At 36.1% G+C, this 16,960-nt stretch overlaps 1 protein-coding gene and 1 pseudogene across 1 annotated transcript; both read right to left on the bottom strand.

Moving 5' to 3' along the window:
* Window positions 1-1,176: 1,176 nt before the first annotated feature.
* LOC121948798 (rano class II histocompatibility antigen, A beta chain-like) lies at window positions 1,177-9,710 on the bottom strand. The gene is made up of 4 exons (XM_042494274.1): window positions 9,468-9,710; window positions 8,239-8,529; window positions 6,948-7,223; window positions 1,177-1,331 (listed from the first exon to the last, which is right to left on the bottom strand). The coding sequence occupies exons 1-4, from the start codon at window positions 9,514-9,516 to the stop codon at window positions 1,177-1,179; spliced, it is 771 nt and encodes a 256-aa protein (XP_042350208.1). The 5' UTR covers window positions 9,517-9,710.
* On the bottom strand, window positions 3,447-5,372 carry LOC121960596 (annotated as a pseudogene).
* Window positions 9,711-16,960: the final 7,250 nt, after the last annotated feature.

Genomic DNA, 16,960 nt, shown 5'->3' with positions numbered 1-16,960 from the left:
GACCTGTTTACCGTCTCCATGGAGACGGAGTACCCCGACACACATATATCTCCTCCCTGTCCTGTGTGTAACCGTGATGGGATGGGACCACTGGAGGGTCACTGGGAGCTCAAACTGGGAGTTTTGTAGACACACTTTGATCCAGACTGAAATATCTCAAAGACTCACCAAAAACTATCCTGAAATCTCTCCACTGGCTGCATGCGAGCTCTAGAATTTATCTTAATTTGCTATTGTGTATTTTTATATCACTCCTATATCACATTACACATTTGTGTATAAAATGTGTCTTTGTAACATGTAAATAAAGTGTTTTTTTTTTTTTTTTATCCAAGAGAAATGAGTTCCAGGATGTAAGTATCCTAAAGACCTGGTCCTTTCATCAAGTCCTCCGACCGAACAGGAGTGTGAGTTTACATCCACACAAATAAACCGATCATGACTAAATCATGTAAACCGGTTTTTTCCGATTTTCGCATTAGTGAAGCACATATAAACACATCAAATCAGATTATTACCATCGACTCCTCTGCAGAATACAAGTATTATCTGAATTGCTTGAGTCATTCAGATAAACACTTAAAACTTTCTCCATTATTGTTGAAGAAAAAAAAAAAAATCTGTCAAATCTGTCAATGACGTAAAAGCACTCGTGAGTCATGTACCACAAAAGACACAATTTCATGTTGTCTTATTTTATTTTTATTTAATTTTTCAATACATTTTAGTGTATTTCACAGTTTTACTACTTCATATATAATTTTAACATTTTTACTTATTATCTGACTTTGTTCTGTTATCTTGTCATTTAACTCTTATTTACGTTTTTATTTTTTATTTGAGTTTTTTACTTATATATCTTCTATTATTACTATTATCATTTTATCTATTTATTTCCTTATTTATTTAACTAGAGGGTTGGTTACAGTCTGTTTGTATGAAAAGTGCTATACAAATAAAGTCTGATTGATTGATTGATTGATTGACTGATTGAAAGGAAAGAGATAGCTGAAACCAATAGTACTGGACTGCATCGCTGTGAACTAATCAGGTTATCATTATGCTGTTGGCTCCCCAAAAGTGTAACTTTAATACGTCAGACATGTTGACATGAGGTGTGTTTGGTAGAGGTGCGCACCTGAAAGTAGGGCTCTCCCCCGAAAGCCAGTGTATAATTCAAACCTTGATTACAAAGTGTTTGAAAAAAAAAATTTGGTCAGAGCTTTTCTTCCTGTACCGGATCAGTCCTGACAACAGACACGCTGCTCCGAGCAGCAGCGCAAAAACTCCACCAATCAGGTAGCTCCTCTCAGACTGATTAAAGGAAGAGTCTGCAACAAAACCACAAGAGAAAAAAAGCTATTATTTATGTACAGATACATACAGCGCCTTTAAATATGACAAACCGCTCTGTTAAAAAAACCTTTAGACTATAGACAGGAATAAAACAAGAAAGTCTGGCGAATGTAAGTGATACTGAAGTGGAGATTTTTGGCGCAGAGAAAAACAAATATTTTGAGAAAACGTCCTGCTGATCCTAAAGATCAGTATAGTTTCGTACAGACCGCCCCTTTAACATGTAGTCGTGCAAAAAAAATTAGAAGTTAATTTGCGATGTGATGCTTTTATATAATAACTACCCCAGTAGATAACTCACATTAACAACTTGAAAAGTGAGTAAATTGGTTGGATTTCTGTCAAAAACAAAGGGAGAATGCAACAGGCAGCCTAAACAAGACATGGCCCCAATAAATGTATTTATTTTATATATTTTAATAACAGAATTTAAAATATATGAAAAACAATATAATTATCAATATATTTTTTTCTGGACATTTCTGGAATTCACTGGAATTTCTCAATTTTAAAGGACTAGTTTAACATTTTTTCTAAAAAAAAAAATGAGGTTGTATGAAGCAGTTTCCATACTTCCATCCATCCATATCAAATCCATATTTTACCCAGTATTACCTGATCTCTCAGGTCCTCTGGTGCTGGCCTGCATAATGCACCAAAAATGAATTACAAAAAGTACAGTGAAGCAGCATTTTGTCTTTATGCACCAGTGGCCTGGAAACAGACTGCCAAAATAATGATTTTTATTGCACATTATGATTGTTTGTTCTGATAAAAATTATTTTTGTGTTTTAATGCGATTTTGCTGTTTTGACCTTTGTTTTTTAATATTTCTTTTATCTCTTATATCTCTTATTTATTCTCCATCTCTGACCTGAGTAATGGTAATAATAATCTAAAGCACTTTGAGCTGCATTTTATGTATGAAAGGTGCTGTACAAAAAGATTTTCATTTTTTTTAATTCAAAAAGCTTTATTAGCATGAACAAAAACATGATTTTGCCAAAGATTTTTATCAAAAAAAAATCTTTTTACACATATTATATACATTTACATATTAAATTTACCCATCCATCTATCTCTCTATCTATCCATCTATCTGTCAAACAAAAACATATATACATAAAAAAAAAAGAAACAAATAAAAACAATTAAAAAAACATCAGTAATAAAGTAAGTCAAGAGTAATAAAGGAAAAGTCAGTGTGAGCTGTGAGGAGATGAACTCCAGCTGTTACGTGTCGTTGTGTCAGTTGTTGTTTTGGCTGTGACGTGCACTCACGTATCTCACTGCTTCTGTGGCACCGACACTATTTTCTCCGAGAAGGAAAAGTTGCATTTTAATCTGTTCGGAGAGCGTATCAAAATCTTGGAGTTTACATGTAATTTTTGTAAAGAACTTCATATGCACTACATCTCTGCTGTGTCTCCACAGAGCGGACACAGTCTGTCTTCAGACAGTCAGCCAGGTCTGCTATTTATCCATGGTCAGTGCGTTACATCCAGTCTGGAGACGCAGGCAGAAGTTGGACACTGAAAAAAAGCATTTCACTACGCTATATTGAATGTGTTTTTATTGCCATTGGCTTCATTAAAAATAAAGCCGTAACATCGCTCTTATTAAAGCCAAACTCATTTTTTAGGTGGCTAAAATAAAAAAAAAATTGCTGACCCCCATCCACAACATTACATCGCCGCTTAGCTTCTGTTGGTGGGTCTCCGTTACAGATTTGAACAAAACTTAAGCAATATTTTTGAAATGCCAATAAAGCACAATTGCGAAATGACTACGTTTCCATTGAACTTCTGCTCAACTTTTGAAGAGTTATGTGATGCAAACAGCTCTTGTAGCTCCTGCTGCGTCATGAGGGAGCCAGTTCCTACTGAAGAGCTCACAGCATCATGTGACCTAGAAAAGCCAAAAACGTGTTTCCATTGCAGTTTTGCAAAGTATGACTTTTTCAAATCGACTGAAATACCACCTCATGCGAGCATAAAAACTTTTTTACGATGGGAGTTTTTTCAAAATTGATGTCTTTTCATTAGGCATGTTTTTTTATTCACAATTTCAATTTGCTAAATTTGAGGGTTAATGGAAACCCGCCTTGTGACGGACTCCAGCCTGATTCTCCAAACTGGGGGCCCGCTGACTGACATCTACTGCACATAATACATTGACTCTGTTTAAGTAGTCCACTTCAAAAAATCCAAACTATTCCTGTAAGAGTTAAAATACTTTAAACTCTTACTTGACTTCTGGCTATTTGAGTTTACAAAACTCAGCAGTGGATTTATAAAGACAAAGTCCAGCATATAGGGGCTGAGTGAATGTGGTCTGGACTGTGTGGAGGAGATTCATGGTTTCAGTGACGCTGTAGAAGGACAGAATACCTGCACTGTGATCCAGGTACACTCCAATTCTGGAGAGCCCACTACTTGAGGCATAAGTTTGGACACTGTTGTAGCAGTAGTAATGTTGTTACAACCTAACAACCAAGATTTGTCATTGAAACCAAATCTACATTCATCCGACCTCCCTACTCTGCTGATGTTCTTGTATGCGACTGCTACATCAACATTTCCTCGTACCCCCTCCACCTCCCAGTAACAACGTCCAGTCAGACTCTCTCGGCTCAGGACCTGGGCCCAGTCAGTGAACCTGTCTGGATGATCAGAGTACAGCTGGTGATCCGTGCGTGTTACCTTTTCTGTTCCCCTCAGATAAAACCAGCTGCGTGTGTGCTGTGTTTGGATCCAGAGTGATTTGACGTGAATATTTTAAGAACTCAGCTCTGGTCTTGGGCTCTGGTTTTGAATCTGACAGCAAAAACATCCACCTCAGTCCCCATCAGAGAGACGTTTGTCTCCCTGAGGACGTCCTGCAGTTTATCTCTGACCTCTGACACGGCCGCTGTCACGTCTTCAAAGCAGCGCAGAGGACGGGTGTTGACGCTGGAAGAGTGTGTGGGTTCACCGAGTCGGGACAGTGCGGGGAAGTTTTGCAGAAACTGGTTGTGATCGTCTGTGTGTGACAGTTTCTTCAGCTCGGCGTCTCTCCTCTTCAGCTCCGCGATCTCCTGCTGCAGCTCCTCCTGAAGCTTTCTGAGTCGACTCACTTCAGTTTGCTGCTGCGATCTGAGCTGCTGCTTCACGAGACGGATCAGCTCGGTGAAGATCTCCTCGCTGTGCTCCACTGCTTTATCAGCGGAGCCGTTGATGTCCTTCACCTCCTGCTGGAGCAGCTTCAGGTCTTTCTTTCTGTCCTGGATCCTCTGCTGGATTTTTTGTCGACTCCCCTCGAGCTCTCTCTGCCTCTCGCTCCTCTCTGCTGCAGCTGACACCGTGTCGTGACCTTTGTGTTCGTCCACGGAGCAGAGATAACAGATGCACCGCTGATCGGTGCGGCAGAACATCTTCATCACCTCATCGTGACGGGAGCAGACGTTCTCCTGCAGCTCTTGGAGGGCTCCACCAGCGTGTGTTTCTTTAACGGAGCCACTTCGTGATGAGGCTGGAGGTGTTTCTCACAGAGAGAAATCAGACACTGCACGCAGGACTTTAGGGCTTTCAGTTTTCTCCCGGTGCAGAAATCACAGGCCACATCTCCAGCTCCGGCGTAGCAGAGATCAGCAGGAGCAGGTTCAGTCTTCTTCAGCTCCTCCACTACAGCTGCTAACATGGTGTTTTTCAGCAGGGCAGGCCTCGGGGTGGAAGGTCTGCTTACACTGAGGGCAGCTGTAGATTTTCCTTCTTGTCTTCTTCATCCCAGAAGCCTTTAATACAGCTCATGCAGTAGCTGTGTCCACAGGGAATAGTCACCGGATCCTTCAGTAGATCCAAACAGATGGAACAAGAAAAGGTCTCTCGGTTCAGCTGAACTCCTTTCTGCGCCATTTCTCCTCTGAGTGCCAATGCCCGACTGAGTCTCAATTCCTGAAAAGTGAAACTAGTTTGAGCATGAAAATCAGCTCTCTCGCGTCACTAACACGTTGGTCCCACCCATTTTCAGACTGCAGACGTGACGACTGCTTTATCTGAGCAGGAAGAGGAAGGAGGGCTGACTCCAGCACGAGGTGCGGCACTGTGGGCTTTGTTTCCTCGTTTCAAATGATGGTCGAACTCTGAAAACAGCTTTCAGTTACCAAGCGATGCACAAACATTACCCGTTTCAGGAAGACGCAAAAAATGTTTTGGTTTTTTTTACAGAGGTTTAAGAATGAGGAAAGACTTTGAAGACAGTCATGTCTGTCTGTGACAGAGTATGACGTCTGTGCTGTGCACACAACTTAAATTACTGTTCATAAACTGTATATTGTGTGTTTGGTTGTGTACATGTATAACATATATATATACAATGAATGTGCATGTATGTGTAGACTGTATGGGTAGATTGGTGGAATGTAGTATATATGTACATGTATGCTTATAAATATACGTATAAATGTTAGTATGTGGATATGTGTGTGTGTGTGTGTGTGTGTGTGTGTATGTCTGTATGCATGTAAGTCTGTGTGTGTGTATATATATATATATATATATATATATTATATATATATATATATATATATAAATAATAAGTGTATGCATTTTGTGTTAGAGATGAAATTTCACAAATTAATTTCCTGATTAGCTGAGAAGGGGCAGGAAATAATACTTCCTCATCGCTTGTTTGAATCTATTCACTGAGAAATAAATATCCATATCATATCATATCATATCATATCAAAATCTAAAGCTGACGGTGCCTTTGCCATCAGATCTTCTCAGCTTTAATTGACCTGCCAGAGGAGATATGGCTCGCAGAATCAGTCATCAATCTTTTATATCACCTTTTAAACCCATTTTTATAGACTTACTTTTATGTGCTGTCATCTATTTTGATGTGTCTTTAAGTTTGTCTTTTAATTCGAACTTTTATCTTTTAACTTATCTTTTTATTCTGATCCTGCATATTATTATCATTATTATTAATGTTCTGTGTTTGCTGCCTTTATTTTGTTCCTGCATTTTTCTAAAATGTTTCTGTCTCTAATGTTCTGCTTAATTCTGTCTTAACTCTTGTCTGGCCTTTGTTTGTCATTATTGACTAACTTCGATTTGTTCTTATGTTTTGTTTGTCAAAGCACTTTGTAAACCATGTTTTTAAAGGATATATATATATATAAATAAAGTTATTATTATTATTATTATTATTATTATTATTATTATTATTATTATTATTATTATTATTATTATCATTATTATTATTATTATTACTTGCCGGTGCCTCAGGTTTTGGTGACGGGGGTTAAAGGGCACTGATGACCCTCAGGCCTAGAGGGGGCCCATGAAAGGGTCAATGATTAACCATTAAATGTTTACAAAGTTACAGAGAAGACACAGATATTGTGTTAAACTAAATAACCTGTGGCATCCATCAGCACCAACATCAAGCCTCATGCAAGAAACAATATATAAACAAATTTTCTCTGGCTTCTCAGAGTTTTTCTTGGAATATCGTGCTATCTTGGGGGGTTATAATGCTCCAAGGCGCGCAAAATTTGTAAGATGAATACATTTTTGATCATAAATAAGATCCATCATGTGTCTCACCCCAGTCATAAATCTTGGGCTCTCTGAGGCTCTCGTGCTCCACCATACAGGTGACCCCGTGCTGTCGGCCAGCTGGCTGCTCCAGGTAAGAGTGAACCTGATAGGTCCAGTCTCCGTTCGTCATCACCTCGCTTATGGTCACGCCTGAGGTCACTTCCTGTCCGTTGCGGTGCCACGTCACCCTGATATTTTTGGGGTAGAAATCGTACACGCTGCACGCCAGCATGGTGTCGTGACTGGAGGAGGTGATCTCTGAGAGAGTGACGCTGGGTTCAGCTGAAATCAGAAGGTGAAGAGTTTTAATGAAGGATGGCACGTCCGTCTTCTGAGGCAACAATACGTGTCTACGTGTTTATTTTGAGGATTTACCATTTATCAGTATATTTCCTTTTCCATCTCCGCTGAGTTTAAGAGCTTTTTTGAGATTATTATTCAAATTTTTGGTTTCCACAGAGGTTAATTTTTTTTGGCAAATTAAAAATATTCATAAAACTAGTTGGATGGAAATGCACTTTATATTCTGGTAAAGTTGCCAGGTTTGGTATAAAAACGCTATAACTGGTCCAGTGATGTACCTGTGCTCACAAAGGTTATCTGACAGCTAACACAGAGTCTGACATGCTGTGCTCAAGTCATGGATTTTCTCTTAAACCAAAAAAAAGATGTTTTTTGCAGTTCTGTTTGTCAGTGATTTAACCCTTTGAAAAAAGGTATTGACATAAGTTTTCTTGCACTGTGTTCAGATGCCTTTCACACACATTTAAACCTTTGAAACCTGACCAAATTTGTTCAGTTTCTTAAGAAAAGGGAGGGAAGGGCAATGATCAACTTGGCAAGAAATGTCCTGCAAAAAAACAAAGAAGAAAATTATTAAATTCTCTAAAAAAAAATGTGGAAATGTGGACATATATAAAACATTTCCTTCTGTTTTTTTTTAATATTTTTTATTATTTATATATTATTTTCATGTTATTTTCTTTTTGTTTGATTTCTTACTTTTCTTGTTTCAGCTTAATTTTTGGGTAATTTCTTAGTTGTGAGTCTTTGTTTTTAGTTATTGTTTTTAAATTGTTTCTTAAAAACAATGAAACAATTATCTTAGTGTTTATACCTATTTATTGCATCCATTTTTTTAAAAATTTTTATTAAATTAATTTAATTGTTTTATGTCTGCGTTGTTGTGTGTATTTACGTACAGTACTTTGTTGAGTATCTTTTTGCAAATATCATGCTAATTTTTTGGGTCATTCAACCGAGTTTGCTTTTCAAATGGTTTCACAGCCATCACCACCCATGTTCTCCTCCACTGTGATTTGCACCAAATCGATGCGGTTGACACATATGAACTCCCTCTCCAGCATCCTTCGCTGGATGTTGCGCTCGTCTGCATTAAACATGGCTGCGGTGCTGAGCCCAGCCGGGGTGAAGCCCGTCCACTTCCCGACGGTGCTGTTGTACTGCATCGTGAACTCTTCGTTGAAATACCAGTCGACCAGATACTCCACCTGCTCCGGCTCCGCAGAGTACCAGGCACACCAGAAGTCTGCGTTCACGAAGTATCCGCTTCCACCAGCGGCACAGTCTGAGAGGAGAGGGCACAAGATTTACTCTCGTTTCTGAATAATGATGTTTTTTAATGTGCAGATACAGAAAGTCCATTAGTATTTATTATGTGGTATGTTCACGTGCTCAAACGCTGCGACTCATTTTTTTAAACCGATCAGCAGAAAAAAACATGTTGGTACTGGAAACAATTAGTTATTATTAGGGACACCGCACAGAAAAAATATTTAAAGTGTTGCCATGATATTTTTTTTGTTTAAAAACTGAGTGAAAATGGGTAAGATTATTGGTTTGATTATATGAAAACAGACGGGTAGAAACTGTCCCTCTGTTGACGGTGATTTATTAATATATCTGTCATTTCTTTTCTATGTTTTTATTTGTTTGTTTTTTTTAATTTCGAGTTGACTGTAAGTTGTTTTTTTGTTTGTTTGTTTTTGTTATGTAAGTAACTGACAGACCATTGATTTCTTTGGCAGGTAACATCCTTCTCTCCTTTAATCTCTGTTGTGGAGTTGAATCATGAGCGGAATAAAATGAAATAAAATAAAAAAAAATAAAATAATAAAATAAAAAAAATAAAATAAAATAAAATAAAATAAAAATAAAATAAAATAAAATAAAATAAAATAAAATAAAATAAAATAAAATAAAATAAAATAAAATAAAAAAAAAAAAAAAGGTAAGTCTCTTTGGTTACTAGCACAAAAACCAGCAGAGTAGAGAACTGCTGATGTTTGAAGTTCCTCATTCAGATAAATTAGGCGTTTCCAAAAAAAAAAAAAACGTGAAACTCGACGTCTTTGTGTTCACTGTGTATAAAAATCATTTCACACAAACAGAATACAATTACAGCTTCTATCTCTAAAACGTTTGACTTCCTGTGACAAAGTTTTCACTCTAACATGTCATGTGACCCTAAAACACTAATAAAATAATAAAAATAGAGTTACTCACCGACCACAGAGCGGGAAAAAAAGAACAGCAGGTACATGAAACGCTTCATGTTGACGCCACAATGAGACCAGATTTTTGTGGACTCTCGACAACAGATGTGCAGTTTAGAAACGATTCTTTCCTTTCGACTCACTGAACCATTTAAACTGTACTGTTCTTTCCAGCACCTTCTCCAGAATATATAATGATGAACTAATGTTCATCAAAATATGCTTTTTGAAAGAGCAGAACCAACATCATCATCCTGAAACATTTTTCATAAATGCATCTGAAAAACTGTGAATGTGTTACATCCGTTTTTCCAACAATATCACTTCCTTGTTTATTGTTATGTTTAAGCATTCAGGGAATCTGTCATCAAATACGAACTCTGGTCATTTCATTACTAATTTCATCATGAATCACAGCTTTCATTAACTAGTTCAAAAAGTTTGGATCCTAAAAACATGTCAGACTTCAAGCTGAAACTGAATGCAAACAACAAAACGAAAGTAACAGACCTCAAGTGCTCACAGGCCTGACTCCAACTGTGTCCACAGTGTGTGTGAGTTTTCTTTCTCTTCTGCTTTCAAATGCCATGATTTATTTTTAGATTATCTTAATTATTAAGCAGACGTCAAAATCAAGTCAAAGGAAATACCAAAACAGGAAGAAAGACACTGATGGGAATCAGTGGAAGAAATGTACAAAATGTACAAAATTTAAAATCAGTAGGTAATAAAAACCCTCTCAAGCACATTGCAGTCCAAAGTGACTTTTATTTGTTTTATTTTAGATTTTTTTTTATTCTTTCAAATTTGAAAAAAATGTGTCATAATAATAATAATAATAATTATTATTATTATTACAATTATGACTATCATACAACTACTATTACTACTACTAATAATAAAAATATAAAAATACTGTTTCTGCCCTTTTATTTCTGTGTGGAAAAAAATGCTCTTCAAATACACAGGATCCCTTGTGAATTATTTTTCATTTTGTACGTCAGGCAGAGTGCCACTTCCTGCAGGAGTACAGTTTAACAGGAGTGAGAATAGAAAAAAAGGCATTTCAATCAAGGGAATTACATACAAAAAAAAAAAAACATGAGGCTTAATCTGGGTCAGATAATTATCTTTACTGCATCAAAGCTGCACCATAAATTAAAAAGATGACAACAACAGGAGATGTTGCTGTTGCCACAGTTACTGAGTGAGGCAGCAGGTTTTTTGAAAATCAACTCCTGTTTTTGTCCGCTGAGTGTCATCGTTGCACTTTGCAACAGAAGCACCAACCAGTTTCTTCTGTGCTTTTTGTCTCTGCATCAGGATTTGCTCTCTAGATTATACAAATAGAAAAAGGATTTCCTAAATTCACCTATGAGCAAGCTAAATCAGAGTCCAACGATCCTTCTCTTCATGTAGAAATACTAAAAAACAGATTCACTTCTAATGTTTTGTTTCCTCAGTGAAAAGGTTCCTTGTTTACTGGCAAACATTCAAAGATACTAATATCACATTTCTGCCACTAGCTTTTGAACTGAATTTGGATAGTTCCTTTTGTGTTTCTCTTGCTCTGCCTTTTCTTTAACTTAATATAATTCTAACATAATTAACATGGTTCTTCCTTCAGAGATAACGTGGCGATAAGATGGCCACATACCGCATCTAATTAACCCTTTTAACACGTGGAACGTCATCAGTTTTATTGTGCTTCATTTAGATTATTTTTTACAAGCATTTTAGCTCTGAAACCTGAGAAAATTGGTTTGATTTCTTTCAGAACACATAATATCACACAATATCCCACAAACTGCAAAAAAAAAAAAAAAAAAAAAGGAGAAGGTGACATAGAAATAAAAAAAGTGAGAGACATATGTTCAGAAAACTATATTTACAATTCCCTTGATTATATATTTAAAATCATGTTTCAGAAAGAAAGGAAAATAATTTTAATAATTAAATATATATATATATTTTTGGGCATTTTCTTAGGGTATTTTTCTTTTTTTTCTATTTTATTAGTAATTTTCTTGTATCGTCTTATTTCTTGATAATTTTTTGGACCATTTCTTATAGAGTTGCTCACCGCCCTCCAATGTTTTTGAAAGAAACCAAGCTAATTTGATCAGGTTTCAAATAAGTCTGACGTGTCTGGACTGAATTGCATTATATTGAGTTGGACACAAGGTGGCGCTGTGATCAAAGACATCACTTCTTCCCTGTCTGCTGCTCTGATCTGACTTTTTTTTTCAAAGACAAAATAAAGTTTTTTTCTGTATTTTCATTTTTTTAAAGAAAAAACAAAATTCTGCTTTTTGAGTGTCCACAGTTAAATTAAATTAAACATCAATTTTGTGTAAAATAAATATTTGTGCAGCCAAACAAAGAAAAATGAAGTGCAAGGGGGGAGTCAATCGGCGAGTTTCTGAATATTCTACTTTTTACTCACTACTATTAGTTAAAAAATTTAGTCACTTTACAATTTTTGATCACAAAATTAAATATGTTAAAAGTGCAGCTAAAATGATGAGTTGATTGATAAGTGAATGAATAGGCAACTATTTTGATAAGTCATTTTTCATGCAAAAACATGTCATGGTCCAAGCTTCTCAAATATGAGAACATGCCACTTTTCTTTTTAATATTTTTATTGATTAAATTGATTTAAATTGTTCTGCACTGAGAACTTTTACTTTTAATACTTAAACGCATTTTCTGATATAGTTTCACATAAGTAACATTTTAAATGCAGGACTTAGAAACAGAACTACTAGAAACAGAATATTTTTAAATGATAGTATGAGTACTTTTACTTCAGTAAAGGGTTTGAATATTTCCTTCACAAGTGCTGATATATTCTCCATTTGTCAGGATGTGAAGAGGGAAACAAAACACACGCAGCAGCCAAACCTGCAGGAGCCAGAGGGCCGTCGCTTCAGCTTTAACTAAATATTAGAAATACTGTGTATTCATTCAGACGCCCTCCAGGATCGCAGCGTCTTCCTCCTAAACATCAATATCATCATATGGCTTCGCTCTTTACAATAATCTAACCACAGAGTACTCAATCACACATTCATTAACTTGCATATTATTATTTTGACATAAATTACATCTTTTTTTAATCCGATAATTGTTTCTAACTCTACATCGGGGTCGGCGACCTTGAAAAAAAAAAGCAAAGGGCATCTTGGTAAGAAATGTGGCACATGGCAAGAAATTAATAGATTTAGAAAATTATTATTTTTTAAATTAAAATATTTTATAAATATGGAAAGACGGCAATGAGCAGCAAAAGAAGCTTAGAAGCTTAGCTTAGAAGTTTAAAAAAATTAAAAATAAAAATAAAAACAGAAAAAATGAATAAGAAAAAGAAAGAAAAAACAAATAAAAATAAACAAGGCAATAAAAATTTAAAAATAATAAATAAACAAGGCAAACAAGACCTGGAAATGTAGTGAAACGTTTATAATAATGCTTTGAAATAATATTTAATATGTAATTATAAATATACTTGAGGTGTTGGGTGGCTCAGTGGATAAAGCAGGCGCCCCATATGAGGGCAGTGTCCTCACTGTGGTGGCCGTGGCTAGCAGTTTCCCGTCCTATCTAATAAAGGCAAAAAATGCCAAAAAAATCTTTTAAAAAAAAAAAAAAAAAATTATATATTTAAATATATATATTATTCTAAAAAAAACACACTGATTTGCAAATTGTTAAAAGGTTTAAATACTTCTGAATGCAGCACAAGAAAATGATGTCACTCCAGATTTCAAAGGTTTAATGGAAAAGTAAATAAAATATGGAAAGAAATGCTGACAGTGGAAAAAGTAACAGAGAGCCTATATTTCATGATTTTAAGTCATTATATTTTAAGTAATATTTGTATACTATATTACACTGTAAATAATCGTTTTCTTATGTGGCTAATCCGTATGGGTCTAATCACATTTACACAAATAAAGTAAAGCTTGAAATACTGTTTTCATACATATTTCATGTTTACAGTTTGCATTATCTTTTGGAAATTGTAATTTTCCACTTCTGATGTTTGTGCAAATGTCCAAACTGTCACCACAAAATGCAGCGTGCGTTACATTTTTACTGACGCAGACGGTGTATTGTTATCAGGTACGTGTACTTGGTACTTTAACCTCTTTCACTGCAGCGGCTGTTTGTTAAAGGCTTTGAATCACGCATTGCACCGCTCGGACCGAAGCTGAATGACACACTTCAGTCTGTTTGGTGGCTGCTGCTGTCGTCAATTTAGAAACGCTCTGATGAAATTCACTAACGAGTTCATTTAAAGACTCTGCTGAACTTCCCCTCCAAAATTTAAAGATGCAGTTTTGCAAGATTAAGATCATTTTTCTGTCTTTGAGCTTCAGTTTCAGTGATGAGATTGATTTTAAATGATTGAAATATTCTTAAGCTGTGGCAGAGAAAACAAAAGTACAGTTCATGAAAGACTCTGTAAACTAAAATAATTCAACATTTTTGATAATCAAGTGATTGTTTGGGCCATTTTAAGGTAAAAATATTTTTTAAAAAAAAAGGTTTCTTGCCAGTTAGTTTTCTTACTAGAGATGATAATTAATTGAATATGTTTGGATTTTGGACTGTTAATTCTACAAACAGCTCAATCACTAGAAGATAAAATGTTAGCGCACGCCTTTACACAAAACCACAAATAAGTGACATTTGCATGTTTTACACATGACATATTGTTTCAAAATTGATGTAAAATATGAGCTGACTTCGTCACTGGGAGGTGGAGTTGATGGTGGATGGTGCGACACCTTGGCAGGATGCCTGGCTCAACATCATGTGTTTTTGGGCGGAGTTAAGACGCCTCTCAGCTATTTAACTCTTTGAAATCTCAAGAAATTAGTTTGATTAATTTCAAAAACATGTGGACAAAGGAAATGACTAACTTGACGAGAAATGTTCCACAAATTTCAAGGGATAAGTTCAAGGTGGCAACTTTTTGTCTCAAAAATGGGGAAAGAATTATTAAAAAATTATTTTAAAAAATAGGTAAATATGTCCAGAAAACAACATCCATAATCATTATAATAATATAATAATCATATAATCATTTTGGGGTTGCTTTCTTGTTGGTTTTGTTCTTCTACTTTTTAAAAATTATTTATTTATTATTTTCCGCTCATTTTCAGGTATTTTTTTTGCTCATTTCTGTTGTTATTTTTGAGCCGTGTGTTGTTATGTTGCTCACTGCTTTCCTCCCTTTGTTTCTTTATTTAAAGGAAACCAAACCAGTTGCATTGGTCTCAAGGGGTTAAGCAGTTACCAGATTTAATTTTGAATGTGTTTTTTCTCTCAGCCGAAATACTGATAACCCTGTTTCTCAACCGGGATTCCTCGTCATCTCTGCTCAAAGTATAAAAAACAAAAGCAAAACAAAAAAAAAAATTTTAATCATATGTGACATTCTTCATTCAGAATCAGATAAATTGTAAAGATTCTTTTAAGGATTTTTTTTAAAAGTAGGTTTATGCTATCGATCATTGTCTCAAAGTAGGTTTTCAAACAGTGGACCTTTTTTTTTTCATGCTTTACAGTAGTTCAAACATTCACTCACAGTAACACTTTTGCTGCTTTACTTCAAAGAACTTTATGAACTCACGGCCGCTCGTGTTTTCAGTTAACTGACTGAACTTATACCCACGCTGTTATCTGCGCCGCCTCTCTGCACAGATAGAACTGGTCGAACTCTTCCGACCATTTACCAGTGACAAAAGATCATCTCTGGATATGATACCGACCGCATGCTGGACTCACTTTATGAGAAGACGATGAAATGAAAGCACTTTTTAACTTTATCAGAGCAAACAACACTGACAGCCTGCAGCCACGCTCGCAGCTCTGTGTACTCAGACACAGCTGCGCTTTCACATAAATGCTGCTTTTAGCAGGTAAAGACCCTCGTATGTTAAAGGGGACGTAACCTCTTACCCGTGGTGCTCTTTATCAGTCATGACAGTTTTGGTGTGAGTGACCGAGTGTTGGAGATATCGGCCGTAGAGACGTCTGCCTTCACTTCTAAACAATAGAACTAGATGGAACTTGGCTTGTGGTGCTCAAAGCGCCAAAAACACACACACATACACACACACACACACAAACATTACAACAAAAAGGTTAAAAGTTTAGTCTCACAATCTGTAAACAAATCTAACTCAGCAGAATTTTTCTGCACCAAAGTTTGAGAATATATTGTGCAAATACTGTGCACCTCACACTCGCCTACAGAAACAATGCAATGCTTTCAAAACAAACACAGCGTCGTGAGAGCCGTCGGCCATCGCCGACTTTAAAGTCACGTGCTGAAGAAGTTCAGGATTCAGCAGTGTCTTTACGTACATCCAAATAAATGACATGTTCCTGTCCGCTCTCTAAGCTCAGCACCTTTGCTGAAGCATTAAAGTGTGAAACAAATCGGGCTGTGCGATATGGCTTTAAAATAATATCACAGTATTATTTTGGCTATATTGCAATACACAATATATATCTCAATATTTTGAAATCTCCTTTAAACGTCTGTAAATTGCTAAAATCTAAAATTATTAAATGAACTTCTGTTGCAAATAAAGCAGCTACTGTTAAACAAAGTACTATATATATGCATGTGTGTGTGTGTGTGTGTGTGTGTGAACGTCCGAAGCCGAAGTTAGAGGGATACCTGGGTGTCATAGTTCAACGTGTAGAGCCACTGACCAAGTGTCGGTATTTTACACACACACACACACACACACACACACACACACACACACACAAACAAACACACGGTTAAAAAAAATAACATTATCAGTTGTTGAGCAAGTTCTTGTTGATGAAATTTGCTCAGTCAGCGATGCCCTTCCACTGTTGTTGTCCCAGAAAACTTGTAAATGGACAGAGACACTATCAAACACACACACACATGCACAAGTTTATTGCTGGGCTGTTGCATAAGACCAAATGTGTAAACTGCATTTATAAAGACAGGATGGTTTTAGTCCTTCTGACCGAAAACTTCGAACACACACAAGTGAAATGAAGGTGGTAAATTTTCAGTAACAGCTCACTCTGATTAAATGGGACTTTCTCTGTGTGACATCACATCTACTGAACATCTCGCTAATTAAACTCTTTCTCTGAAGAAGTTCCTTTGAACGAGATATCCGTGTTGGTATCAGATAGCGGGAAGTTTCTTGCGTTACATCACAGACGGATGTTCCTCTTGAACAGATTATTGTAGTACAGAGAGGCTGAGAAGTATCATAATAGTTCAGTCCGTAGTGTTTTAATCCTCTGTGACACATGAGGCCTTATTGAATTTACTGTAATTAATCAGTTCAGAGCGCTGCCTGTTAATGTGACACGATCAAACTTTTTCACCTTTTTAAAACTGGAATCCTTTTGTTTACAGCATGTTAATGGTTATTTTAATTAATTCTGTTGAGACGAATGTGTTCACAGGGGTTAACCAAGAATTTACAAAAT

The sequence above is a fragment of the Plectropomus leopardus genome, chromosome 2 (assembly GCF_008729295.1).
Source record: "Plectropomus leopardus isolate mb chromosome 2, YSFRI_Pleo_2.0, whole genome shotgun sequence".
NCBI lineage: Eukaryota > Metazoa > Chordata > Actinopteri > Perciformes > Serranidae > Plectropomus > Plectropomus leopardus.
Note: the sequence above shows the minus strand (reverse complement) of the source record. Positions and strands in the feature narration are given on the sequence as shown.